Source organism: Rhododendron vialii, chromosome 13a (genome assembly GCF_030253575.1).
Source record: "Rhododendron vialii isolate Sample 1 chromosome 13a, ASM3025357v1".
NCBI classification, from domain to species: domain Eukaryota; kingdom Viridiplantae; phylum Streptophyta; class Magnoliopsida; order Ericales; family Ericaceae; genus Rhododendron; species Rhododendron vialii.
The window spans coordinates 28,076,857-28,091,022 of record NC_080569.1 but is presented as its reverse complement, the minus strand read 5'-3'; the positions used below and the strand labels follow the sequence as shown (position 1 = coordinate 28,091,022).

The following is a 14,166-nucleotide window of genomic DNA, read 5'->3' as shown; positions in this document are numbered from 1 at the left end:
AAGTGATTATTGCGAAGAAATTAACCTCCTAACTCGAGTTGTCAGTCAAATTAGTAGGAACGCTAAAAGACTCCAAATCAAACTCAGAATCGTCAACAAAGGCTCTCTCATCTCGAATTTGTGTTTGCACTTGGTTTAATAGCAAAATTCAAACAAAAAATTTACCAATTTACACAACAGAAGGGAGAACACTTCAACGATCGTTTAGACGGGAAGACTGAATTCCAAGTTTCCAATCAGCAAAATATTTCCCTGAATAAATTCAAGATACATTAAAGAAGAGGATAGACACAATTTCACATCTAATTAGTACACGTCATGGGATTTAACAAACCAAAATGGAATCCAAACAATGATGGAGATCAAGAACGTTTTCCACTGTTGGGGTTGGACTTTGGGCAAAGGACCCATCTTCCCTTTGCACGTCTACGCTTCAACACGGCTCTACCACTGGTGGTAGACATTCTTTTGCGAAAGCCATGAACTCGGGCCAGAGACTTTCGAGACCTGTTCCTTTTGGTTTGCCAACTTTGATACTTTATAGCCCTAACTACTAGACCGCAGCTTTTGCCCCTTCCCAGCCCAATGTTAGAATTCAATCCCAGCCCCTTTGAAAAACCTGAAATTTAAGAGTACTAGGGCAGATTAGCATAAGATTGACAAGGTGAAAGTGAAACACACCACAGCTAAAGAAAGTTTGTAAGTCACAGCACAGGATAGACAGTAGAATGGTAGATGGCAACTTATGATACAATGGGGTTAGGAGTCTATAGTGAGAATATTTGAGTTTCAGTAATTTTCCTTCCCAACCCAACAGTTAGATGACACAACTAAATAACGTGACACGGGAAAGCAATGTGCTCTCATGTTGTTCTCTCTTTTTTTTTGATTACCTCTCATGTTGTTCCATGAAGCAGCATTTATTTACATTCTAATTCTATCAGCAAGCTAGCATGCAAGTCTTCACCCAAGAAAATAAGATGAATAAAGAACCTACCCAAAGAAACACCCACATTTGCATCACTTAGAATACTCTGTAATTAACATCAAGTCATCAACCAAATCCTCTAATTGACATCAAGTCATCAACCAAACCACCATAGTTACTTGTCCAACAAGTCCCACTAGTCCAGTGACGGAACCAGACTATGATGGGGAGGGTCCACTAAATGGTGCTAAAGCGCAACACTAGACTAAACCCATTAAAAGAAAAAGATATATGTAGTTGTCGAAGAAAAGCGACAAAATCTGATGAAAATAATGTGAACATTAAAGAACAAGAATGCTATGTATTAACAAATAGACTCCCATCCCGTCCATTGTGAGATATTCGAGTCTTTCGTGAGACACATGACACCGTTATTTCTTGGTAATTAATGTGTTATAATCGGTATGAAGTAAAAACACACTACTTGTACCACTAAAAGGATAGTAATCTTTTGGAGGACCGAGAGGCTATGCCTACATTGTCCTAGTTCAACAGAAAAACACGGTCCTAGTTCCATCCCAGCTGGGGTGTAAACAAGCCGAGCCGATGGTCGAGTTCGGCTTGTTCATAAACAAGCTGAGCCCTTAACGAGCTGAGCTATGTTAATTTACTTAACGAGCCAAGCCAGGTTAATTTACTTAACAAGCCTGTTTAAATGAGCTGAGCATATACAGATGAGCCGAGCTTTGGAGTGTTGAGCTCAGCTCCTTTACCAAACGAGCCTAAAACTCAAGCTCGAGCTAAGCCTTACTGAGCCGAGCCACGAGCTAGTCACGAGCAGCTCGGTTCGTTTGCAGCCCTAAACCCAGCCCACTAGAAAGCTAAAACCTATCCAACCACCAAAATTATTCTAAATTTACAAACACCCATATCCAATCACATCCTGAATCAAAGCCTCCACCAACATAAACTTCAAAACATTCTAGAACAATGACAAACCCATAAAACCAAAAGGACCAGAAAACAAGAAATTATCAAAATGAAAAGCATCTGAGGATTTTCCTCATTGAACAAAGGATGACATGAAAAGGGTAAGGAATGGGATGAAATGTGTTGCGTACCTGAGAAAGGAGAAGTGGAGGAGAGAGAAAGAGGAGTTGTAGGGACAAAAGAGCGGTAGAGCATCCCAGGGCGAAACTGGGCGGTGGCGACCATACTCACAGACCTAACTGAGCTGAATCTTCTGAGCGAAGCGGTTGGGGTTAGAGTTCGTGTAGAACTCCATGTTCCCATCGATATGCAAGCCATTCTCTCTCTCTCTCTCTGACTTCCTCCCCTACCTTATCTTTGATTGCTGCCCCCTTATCGACTCGGCACAGACCAGATGAGGGTACAACAGTAATTTAGTTATACAATTCATAGTTCTATACCATTTCGGACAGGTACCGGTTTTTCTACTGGTACGGTACGTACCGGTACCGGTATCTTGTACCGTTTCGGATTTACCGCAACTACAATATATATAATAATTATTTATAATTATAATTCAAAAAAATCCCCCATATCATACAATTTATCATAAAATATCTCTAGTCCCACATTGCTTAGTTACAAAACTCTTTTCCACTTTAAATGACTTTGCACACTAGTGAACTTATGAATAAGGATCCAATGAGAGGTCTTGTGCGCTCGGAAAAATGTGCCGTGGCCGAAGGCAATTTGAAAAAATTGATTCGGAACCCAATTAACCGGGTGCGCGTCACGGGTTATTTGTGCGTAGGGTGGTGCAAATCCGAGATTTGAGCCTCGCGCACGTAGTATGGTTAAGCCCATGTTTTGCTAAAATTTTGAAAAAAGTTCTTTTATTTTTTTGGAAAAAAAATCCTGAAACGTTTTTTTTTTTGGGACCAGAAAAGAATAATGTAACGTAAAAAAAAATAAAAATTACACTCTGAAAAATTTCGGCCGGAAATTCCGGTATCCCGATACCGGCCGGTATTCCTCGAAAAGTCCGGCACCGACCGGTAAGGTCCGGTATTGGGACTAGAACGAAATTGGGGGGTTAGGATACCGGTTCTTCTTCAAAACGGTACGTACCGGCCGGTACGGAACGGTATCAATAACTATGATACAATTATACACATGGCTTATTTATTTCTTGGAGTCCTTCTATGGTTACACATTTACACACCGCCTGTATGGGATCCATCTTGCGGTTTCACACAAATAATCAAGCCATTTAATTTATTATTGTGAAAAATTAGTTCAGTCGGATATCGGTAAAGCTTGGTTGAAATTGAACAAAGAATTTATAAAGCCATTATATATATCCAAATGAACTGATTTTTTTATAGAGTTTCTTGAAAATACATTTTTACCAAAGTGAGCAGCTTCAATCATTTATGCGGAACCCGAGATAGATCATACACAATGCAACGTGTCATTGGTGTACATCAAATTGTGTACCCAGAGTTTAAGGGAATTGATTTTCACACTCTTTTTTTTATCTTTATCTACATGAATTTACTATTTTACCGTTATTTCAATACACTTTTCACACATTTAAGGACGATATTGTAAATTTATGTAAATAAAAAAAGAAGAAGAAAGAATGTGAATAATTAAAAGTGAAGTTAGAAAATCATTTTCCTAGTTTAAATGTAACTTCTTGTCCATGGGTAAATCTAAATTCTACTGGAGTATTGAATACGCATAGTGAACAGTTACTCTGTTGACCAAAAAACAAAAAAAAACAGTTACTCACTCAACAAATGGAGAGTTATCCAACCAAAATACCTAGTTGGGTAACGAATTCTCTCCGGTAACTGTTTGGGACAGTTGTTGAGAGGTGTTATACAAGTGTGGACCGCACAAGTATATTTTTACCTGTAAGAATATGATGTATCGTGAAAAAAATATGCACTGTCCAACACTATAACTAGATAAGATCTCAACCATGTTATCGAGTCTGTAGCACCCCATTTTTAGGGTCTGCTTAGTTGAGGAAAGGAAAAGAAAAGAAAAGAAAGTGTTGAGGAACATGAAAAGAAGATTTTATTGTGCTCAATGTTGAATTTTGTTACTTGTCAAAAAAAAAAAATGTTGAATTTTGTTATTCTCTCTCATCTTTTCTCTCAAATCAAAGAAGGGAAGGAAAGAGAAAATTGTTAATTTTTCTTTCTTTTCTCTTCCTTTCTTCAAGTTTCAAACAAACCCTTAAATGTGTTAATTTCGGAAAGCCCAATGAACGCCGAATTTTAAATCCTCAAGTCTTCCAAAATTATTTAGTCAGATTTCCAGCGGGCTATTTTTAAGTTTTCACAATTTGTTCGAGAATGATTTTTGAGAAAATGCCGGCTAAGGACGTGTTTTGATAATTAATACCCGCCAAAACATGCTGAGAACATTTGGACGTGTTTTGATAATTAATACCCGCCAAGAATATGCTGAGAACATTAACAAATGTTCTCAGCATATTTTTGGCGGGTATTAATTATCAAAACATGTCATTGGCCGTCATTTTCCCATGATTTTTTTTAGAATGATGACAAGTTTGAGAGCTAACTAACTAGCCCAAAGGCCTACTTTAAAGCCCAATTATCTGTCCAGTCCATTGAGAAGCCGAAGGAGACACTATTTCTGGGCTTTTGACAGAAATTTCAAACTGGAAGAAGGTTTTGTATTTCTATTTTAGTGTTTTCAGACGTTTGCAAGTGCCATTTTGGGAGCCCAGTATTTTTAAATATTCATACTTGCATTTTAGATAGTTGATTCTAAAATGCATTCTATTAGAATACATTCTGGAAAAAAAAAAAAAAAAAACTGGAGAATGCATAATCCAAAAATCACATCTGGAGAAATTTTTCGGATTCTTAATTATACTTCTACTCACAAAATCCTTCTACAAAATCTATGATGCATGTATCATCCAACGTCCACTTTTACAGATTCTTAAAATTCCATCATCTACAATCTACAATCTCGGATCAAAAAATTAATTGGCTCCCAAACACTCCCTATTAAACTCGATAAAGAGAACATCATTACCATAGAGCAGCATTTCCTTCCAGCTACCAACTATTTCACCCATGTTGTCAGCCAAAATAATGACGCACCGTTATTCTTATTTTCTTTTCTATCAGAACGCTTAAAATTATTTGACTGACATGAATTTGAGATTTTTCTACACGAATGTATTCATAACTCGGAAATTACCTAAAGTTCACGTATGTGTTGATTAAAAAAAAAAACCTACTTTAGGTATGCTATATGTAACTGCACAGCACCAATCCCCAATCCGTAAAGGACGTAGCGAATTCCCGGGAGAAGAAAGCGAAACCTTCCGTTCCTATACCGAGTTCCATCAACCCGGCTAATGGGTGTTTTGACTTTCGGCATTTCTAACCTTATTATTGCATGGTTAACAGGTGAGCAGATCTACGCAACTAGGTGGAAGAACAATATACTTGCGTATTATGACAGGGGATGCCACCGACAATCTCTCTGTAGATCGGTGTCGAACGGCTGATTCGACAGTTTATCTTGGCACAGACGGGTGGGATTGGATCTGGACGCATACAAATACGAACCATCTATTACTCAGTTATGATTCGACCCGTCGATTGCTGAGATGAACGGCCGGCTCGACCGCTCTGCACCTGCTCTATAGAGAGATGCTCGGCAGCATCCCCCATTCCCGTATTATCTCTCTCTCACAACTTTCCAAATTGGTAGTTTAGGACCTAGCTAGGGGTTGTTTGCATCGTTGCAAATCTACTACATCCAAAATATCGGTGATCAATGCAATTTAAGCAATTATCTACCGCTCGAAACTATTCAATTCCACTCATCTAGGCGTATCCGTATCTCTTGTGCCGTATAAGTTAGTGTGAAATGACTCAAATATTGCAAGGGGGAAATGGCCAAATTGCTCGGCGGAAGAGGACGTGTAATATCATATGTGAGTGATGATTGATAGTGCACAATTACAAAACTCCAATTGCATGGTCCATGGGGGATATTTACAAGCAGAAGGCAAGGAAAGCTATGTCACTTGTGCAACATGCCATATGTTATTTATTTATTTATTTATTTATAAATAACTCAAGTATCGGGATTAGCTTACGCTTAAGCTCAACTAATTATAGGATCCAATCTCATCGCCCATTTATGGGTAGTCTAACTAAAGCTGTAACAAAGCTCCGTATAGACTAACTCTGAAAGAGTTGATAACGCGAAATGTTTTCAAACCTAGGAGAAAGTAGTCTCAGGCCTTGACGGCTAGCGAGCGCCAGCTGCCAGTTGCAATCTCAGTGGCAAGTGGGGCACCAGCAGCCAGCTAGAAGCCCATTCTTCCAACTGTGGTCGACTGCCCACGTAGCTCATTTTGAACTAAGCATGATGTTCTCTCCGGAAATCATCCCCCCAATCTTCCAACTTTTGTTTGTCTCTCTTTGGCCCCCCTCCAACCACCATGGTGGGGTGGGGTAGAAACTAGAAAGTGCGAATGTGCGATGAACCCAATTTTTGGAGAATTTTTTATTTGGATACTTAATTATTTTGTTCTTTAACATGTTTTGAAGCAAAGACGATTTGTCAACTCATCATCTCATCCAAATCTTAATCTTAGATTGGCAGTTAAGCACTTGGTGGAACAGTACTCTTGTTGGGCCAGACCCTTATCAATTAAAAGGTGATGGAAGGTGGCATTTTAGATTTAGCAAAACAGCCTCTGTGTAATAATTGCTGAATTACTGATCAAATCAATCAATTACTAAAAACTTTAGACTTATAGCTTGCTACCCACTCTCAATTTTTTTGCATAACCTATTCGCTAAAAAGGAAAAATTGCCTGAATGTTATCACCTCTTATTAGAGCATCAATCTCCAATATAACCATTTACAAATATAGAGAGGGATAAGAGAGTTAAACTATTCATGTTAGTAGCTGTTTGTTTGGAAAGTAAATAGAATTCCTGTATTAAGTTGGTTTAGGCTCATTTAACTAGAATTTTTATTCTATGCCAGTTTAGGCTTATTCGTCTAGAATTTTTATTCTAGGTCGGTTCAAGTTTATTTTCAGTACTTTCCTATAAATAAGGACCTTGTGGGGTTCGTATTGTTTTTGTCCCTCTTGGGTCCATTAAGGAGAGACTCCTTAATTCGGGTGTTGTTGTGAAGTTCTTCATTCCTTTTGTTATTGGGGCTTGATATCAAGGCTTTTGTGTTGTATGTCTCTTTGAGTTCCACCAAGGATTCGTGCTCCCTTTCCGGTTCCACTAGAAATTTGTCCTGGAAAATCGTTTGGTGCTTCGTTGAGAGTTACGAGTATATATAGCTGACTCTTTATAATATCTCCTTGTTCATAGTGAATCCTCTCTTACTCTTCACCCGTAGAGTACGTTCTTACTTAATTTGTATTTGTGCGGAACCATGTAAATCTCTGTATTCTTGTTTTGATTGCTTGTTGGTTTGTTTATTCTCTGGTTGTCACAACATTAGCTCCTACTCTATAACTCCATTTCTTCAAGATTATACTCCATTACTATCGCAAACTCCAATAATTCTTCCATTCTCTTCAAAATTTAAACTGTTATTATCTTTAGTTTTACAAATAAGTATATAGCCAATATTGCTCCCTTATTAAAGACATTATGACTCCCTTCGAATAGTGTTTATTAATGTTTTTTTTTTTTTTTAAAATGTCAAATTCATTTCATAACAAGCCCGAAGGCAATACAGACTCCATTAAAGATACAAGAATGAACCAAAACTACCAAGACTTCGACACAGGCACCCCTTGCAAAAGCGCAAGATCGACGAAACGCCTAGATTAGGAACCAATCTAGGTCTAGGTAGTAGAGAATCCCAACGGACCCCAGCTCAAACCCGATGAGGCGCAAATGGAATCTGGACGGCAACACGACCGTGGACCAGCACCGCGACAGACGAAACAACCACAGCAACTGAGAACCACCACCGAGAAACCCAACGAACCACAACGAACCAAACTCCAAACCATGGAGACTTATTTTCCCACCACCAACACCCATCGGATCTAGGGAAACCAGACTGATACAGACTCGGACTGGAGAACCCAGCCGATAAGCTGGACAAACCGGCAGAAAAAGAAAACAGAACAGAAACAGGAGAAAAAAAAACCTAACCCATCTAACCCTAACCCCAACACACCATTATTTCCTCGCCGACAGCCACTTATCGCTGGAAAAGGGAAGACAAGGTGGAGACATGACGATTACAGCTCACAGGTCGCCGGCCGGAGGTCGGAGAACCCGAAGCTTGGTCACCACGAACTCAGCAAACTCTTGCTCTCAAACCGTAAAAGATACACTAGCGGTGAGGAGAGGAAGAGGAGGAGGGGGAAGGGAGAGGAGGGGAGAGGGAGGGGGGGAGGAGGGAGGAGGAGGCGGTGGCCCCCCTCCCCCAGTGTTTATTAATGTTATGAAACTAATAAATGTAGAAATTATAAATCTTACCCGTTTAGTAAGGAAAGTACTATCTTTCATATTTAGAGGATGATCGCGCTACTTTTTTCTCCCATCTTCTGCATTTGGAGGACAACTCTCATCCTCTCTAAAATGGAAGTGAGTTTTGGAGGCGAATGATCTTCGTAAATATAAAGAAATGAAGAAATGTAGGATAAATCGGAGATGCCCCGATTTTTTTTAAACACACATTTTAACATATCGCGCGAGGTATGAAATTTTCAGTGGGGTGATAATTGATGGAAGGCCATGGTTGAATGAGGGTCTTATCCACATAAAGCAAGTGGAAAATTAATGCAAGCTACTCATTAATTCGGGGCTTTTTGAAAAAGATGGAAATTGACACCGTTGAAAGCATCCTTCAAACCTAATTAATTAAGGACCACAAGACTCTAAAATATGACAAATTCTATGAGGAAACGGTGAAAGGTGAGCTGTGTTTTGCACCTAAAACAAAAACATGCAAGAAAAACAAGATAATGATCGAGAAGAAATTTCAATTCCTCAATCAAGTGATTTTCTGTTTTTTAGTATATTGAATTTCTTCACGATCGCACATTGCACCTAAAAGGTGATGATCCACTTGCCAATGCTGTATGCTGGCCTTGCCTTTATTTTTGGAAAATGACATATGGGTGTGAGCACTCCTTTGATAAAACGGCATCGGGACATCAGCCCACCAGGAAAATGTCGTTATCCACTCTGTTACATAATAATAGTGTACACGAGTACGATAGCAGCAGTATCAACGGGGATTGATTTAGAGGTGAAAACTCAGACTTGGTTGGACAAGTCCGGTTCATGCATGTTCGAATTCCTATAGTTTTTTATGGGACTAGACATGCTTCTAACAACACTCATACGAGGTAAGACCTTAGTTTAGCTCCGGACGTAGGTGCGGTAGACTCTTCCACAAATAGTATAATGTTGTGTGACGGGACAATACTTCCTGACGGAGGTAAGAAGCTAGGTATCATATTTGCAATTCCATTTTTTGTAAAAAGGGAGTATACGATAGCAGTCGCCAATTTTTTTTTTTTATTTGATAACTGGGATGTCCGTGTCAGTTTATGCGCACCATGACTAATTCTCATGAGATACTAGCATATCAACCCACCGCCATATCCCCCCTCCCCCACTTAAAATCATAGTTTGTTTCCAGGGCCAATCAAACCCTGCCATGTTACAGCGTATGTTCACTTTTACCAATAGGACAACCCATGGATGGATAGCAACCCATGGATATGTCACTTTTACCAATAGGACAACCCGTGGATGGATAGCAACCCATGGATATGGATAGCAGTCGCCAATATTTTTCTTCATAAATAGATTCCATAACGTGATTGATGGTTTGCTTAACTGTAAGGGGTCGTGTTCTCGTACTACACTAGCTATCACGGAATAGTGTAGCTAAAATAAGTACTTTGGGAAAAAAAAATTCATCTTTCTATTAGCAAGGAAACCCCTCTCTATAAGCAAACATTGGCCCTAATTTCTTGAGGATGAATTTTCTCTATTTATATACTAGAATAGAACGCACCCATTTCTGTGTTTCGTGTTGGTATTATCGACAAGGGAAAGTCTACAATACACACCTCTTAAAAGGGTGTACCATATGCACCTATTTTATGGTTCATTCATAACATTTTAATGTGTTTCGTAACTTTTATTCTAGAATTCATAACTTTTCAGCAATACGATTCATAACATTTTCATTGTGATTCATAATATTTTGGTGTATCTCGTAACCTTTATACGCTTCGTAACTTTTTAGCAATACGATTCGTAACATTTTCTCTACAATTCATAACATTTTAGGGATGCATATGATACACACTCAAATAAGAAAAGTGTATTGTAGCAGTCTTTTTACCTATCTGACCAATTTGTTCACGATTCACCAACCCAGTAACGGGTAGGTCCATAAATTTGGTGAGTGAATAAATTTAGACCTTTACGTTGTACAGTATTACATTTGGATAGTATTATTTCATCCCAGAAGTACTAGTGAGCGATTCTCAATACAAAAAGGATTTGGGTACAAATAGGGGGTCTGTGCGCTCGCCTACAGATCACTTTGAGGCCCGTGTCAGGTTACACAAATATGATCCGGGATCCCACATTTTGTTTAAGATATGTTGTTTAGGCTACTTGTGAGAAATCAGTTCAATCGGATATCAGATATCAATAACGGTGTTTTCGAAACATTAAACTTGCTTTAGAAGCCTGAAATCTGGACAAAAATTGGATGTCTCGTAAATACCTTTAATGACATTTGATTGAGCTGCATTTTACAAGAATCCCAAATAATTTTGGATAAAATTAGCGGTTCTGACTATTTTTATGAAACCCGAGACCGGCCCCAAAGTGATCTGTACGCGCAGACCTATACCTATATATCTCTAATCTGTACCCATAGCAGCGCTGTTCTCCTTTTTTTCTCTACAAGTGTAAGCTAATAAAACTGAGGCGTTTTTTACCGAGGTAGGTAGAGATGAGCTAAACGTTGACATGATCAATTTTTAAGTTTTCCAGAAGTGGAGGCCTAATAATTGAACCTGCTTTTACCTGCGTAAATTGAAGCTGGAAGTTGACATTTCATATGTATCCTAGGGGGAGGCTGGAAACTATCTTTGAGCTTAGGCTTAAAGGCTTTGCCATCTATCTCAAAAGGAGGATATAAATTGCAAGTTGTTGAAGGTTTGGTCCACTTTGGTCCTTGCAGTTCAATCACAACCGTTCATCTTTGCATCAAACAGTCCAAATTTTAAAAAACTTTTTTGGAAAAACTTTTTACCGGAAAAGTTTTTTTAAAATCTCGATCGTCAAAAAAATTAAAAAATTATTCTGTATAAATTAATTACTAACGTAAACACCCATCTAGATTGGTCCACAGAAAGGGTGATCCCACCAGCCCCAGCTAGCTTTGATAGTGTTGTTCCAGCCCAAGCAAGAGGGTCTGGCTACTAGACAATGATATACAAAATTGTTTCTTTCTATTTAACCGGTACATAAAGAAAAGCTATCATCCAACACATCTGCTCTATATGATTGCACTAGCTAGAACAAGCTAATTAAGCTAGCTAAAGCATCAGCACAACGGTTGGCTTCGCGGAAGACAAGATGCACCTCCGACTTGAGGCGATCGATTCAAGATTGACTTGCAAACACGTCACCTTTCCTAAGATGTTAGTCCTCAAAGCTTTCAAAATTTCCTAGAAAGCCCATGTAATTTTCTGTGATTGTGAAAAGCATACTATATTGCCCATTTGCCCCCTCCAAAGTTAATATTTTCCATTCAAAATTTAAATTTTGCAATTTGACCTTACCACATCCAATGCTTATATATACTATATATCAATATTTGTTTGCAGCTTTTTTTAGCATTGGGAAACGAAAAAAAAATGAACTATACTTGTCATTGAACTTTTTTGTTCAAATTACTGTTTTTTTTTTTAGTAAGACGTAGTGGTTTATAATTAAAAAAATATGATTGAAATTAAGCAAACTTGAATGCAACGGGCCACCCCTGGTCCCAAACTCCCATCACAGAATTATTGTTTTGCTTCCCAGTGTTCCCACGTATTTTTCTGGAGTATTATGTGCTGATTATCTTAAAACACGTGTACTTTGTTGCTATTAAGTACTTGTTAGGAGTTTGTCCAATGCATCGACCCGCAACTGAGTACTCAAAGCCTAATTAATTTGTATGGGAGTAACGGGAGAGAGTTCACCACATCACTTGGACTCAATCTACATTAAATGACTCACATCCATTTAGATGGCTAAGCCTTGCAAGTGGTAAGTCACTCAATTGTATATTAAGGTTTAACCATTTTTTCTATTTATCCAATGTGAGATTCAACCTTTCACATATGTTCTTACTCCCCCTTGATTTTGATCTACCCACTCCATCAATTCAGAGCCACCCATCACAGCACTCCATCATCAAGCCACTTTGCTTCATTGGGAATCACCTAGGATATCCACTCCGTCGATAAGAGCCATCAAATCATTCTTCCGTGAAAAAAAAGAAGATAAGAGCCATCAAATACAACACTCCAACATCAAGCCACCTTGCTTCATCGAGTTAGCTTGAATTTTTCTCACTCCATTGAGCATCTTCCATGCAAGCCCATACAAGGCGCACCGAGAGTTTGTCCATAGATCGTTAGTCATCGACTTTGATACCATTTGTCAGGAGTTTGTCCGATGAATCGACCTACTACTGCGTGCTCAAGGCCCAATTTGTGTGGTAGTAACGACAGAGAGTCCTCGATCCACATTACTTAGGCTTAATATACATTGAATGACCCATATCCACTTAAAAAGCTAAATTGGTAAGTCATCCAATTGTATATTGAGGTCCAACCATTTTTCTATTTATTCGATGTGAAACTCAACATTTCACATATGTTCCTCATAGTACTCTCTCCATCTCAAAAAAAACTATCCGGTTTGCAAACGAGAACATAAAAAGGGTAATTTATTTTGGTTCAAAAAATTTCATACCTTTTTCCCGCAAGATACTATTAGGTATGAACGAATTTTTTTTTTTTTACATTTTAAAAATAAAGTTTAAATTTATCCGTATAAAAACAAATTTTTTTTCAAGTTTTCAGTTTACAAATCTGACATTTGTTTTTGATGGAGGAATTATTTTTCTCATTTTGAGTGCCACCTCCAAGTTATAATTCTGATTTCGGCACTGTTGGTATTTCAATCCTGGTTTCGCCGCTGTCAGTACAAGACTTTTATATTGGTAATTATTACTAGTAAAAGGAGTTTAACGACTCTTGATCCACCATTGACTTCCATCTTCACCCAAATTCCAACGTTCATTTCATTTCATTTCTTTTTTTTTTTTTTTTGCAAAAAAAAGAGAAAAATTCAACATTCTTGAGTTTGGTGGTTCCCTAGACTAGACATTTTAAAAGAAACTTTTTGATTAAAAAAATGTTTTATCATCGATCCATCAATTCCCACCTCACAATGTGTGTCTGAACCTCCTATTGAGGAGCACTGGGGTCCAGAATTTGTATGATACGGAGGACATTTTTATTAAATGCAAAAATATATTCCGTATTTCGATTTTCTGTTCTCAATATTATAAAAGTGGGGCTTGGGGTCGTTGTTACTTGTTAAGAAATTCACGTCAAATGATTTTTTTTCTTCTGAAGGGGACGCAAAGGAATAAATAAAGGCGGCTCTATTGGTCCTTTCTTTCTTATATATATATATATATATATATATATATATATATATATATATATATATATATATATATATATAGTAGCAGCCAAAAACATGTATACAATTAATAATAATAAAAAAAGTAGATTTTAAAAAAAAAAAAAAATCCCACTGCAAAAAGTTTAGGTTTACAATTGGAAATTCTTTTCTTTTCGCTTACAAGATTATGGGATACTTATCCTTTGGACTAAGCCCTGTTTCGTTAAGGTTTTTATGTTTTAAGTAGTTTTTTTGTTTTTTTTAATTTTACGAGACAGGTCATTCTTTCCCAATACATCACCTTTAATTCACAATACATCATTTTTAATTTAAAAAATAAGTACTTATTTGATAAATAAATACTTATTTTAATTAGTGAAACACATCCAGCCTGCTAACTAGAGGGTGTAGTGAAAAAGTGCAGTGTGCAAAAATGATCTCCCAAACATGAGTCCAGATTCTCTCGAATCCATTAAATGGATTGGACAATACAATTTT

At 37.8% G+C, this 14,166-nt stretch overlaps 1 protein-coding gene across 1 annotated transcript; it reads right to left on the bottom strand.

The window, feature by feature from the left end:
* Positions 1-134: 134 nt before the first annotated feature.
* Positions 135-2,325, bottom strand: LOC131312327 (large ribosomal subunit protein bL34c). Its single transcript, XM_058340006.1, has 2 exons — positions 2,050-2,325; positions 135-619 (listed from the first exon to the last, which is right to left on the bottom strand). The coding sequence occupies exons 1-2, from the start codon at positions 2,234-2,236 to the stop codon at positions 363-365; spliced, it is 444 nt and encodes a 147-aa protein (XP_058195989.1). The 5' UTR covers positions 2,237-2,325; the 3' UTR covers positions 135-362.
* Between the last annotated feature and the right edge of the window lie 11,841 nt (positions 2,326-14,166).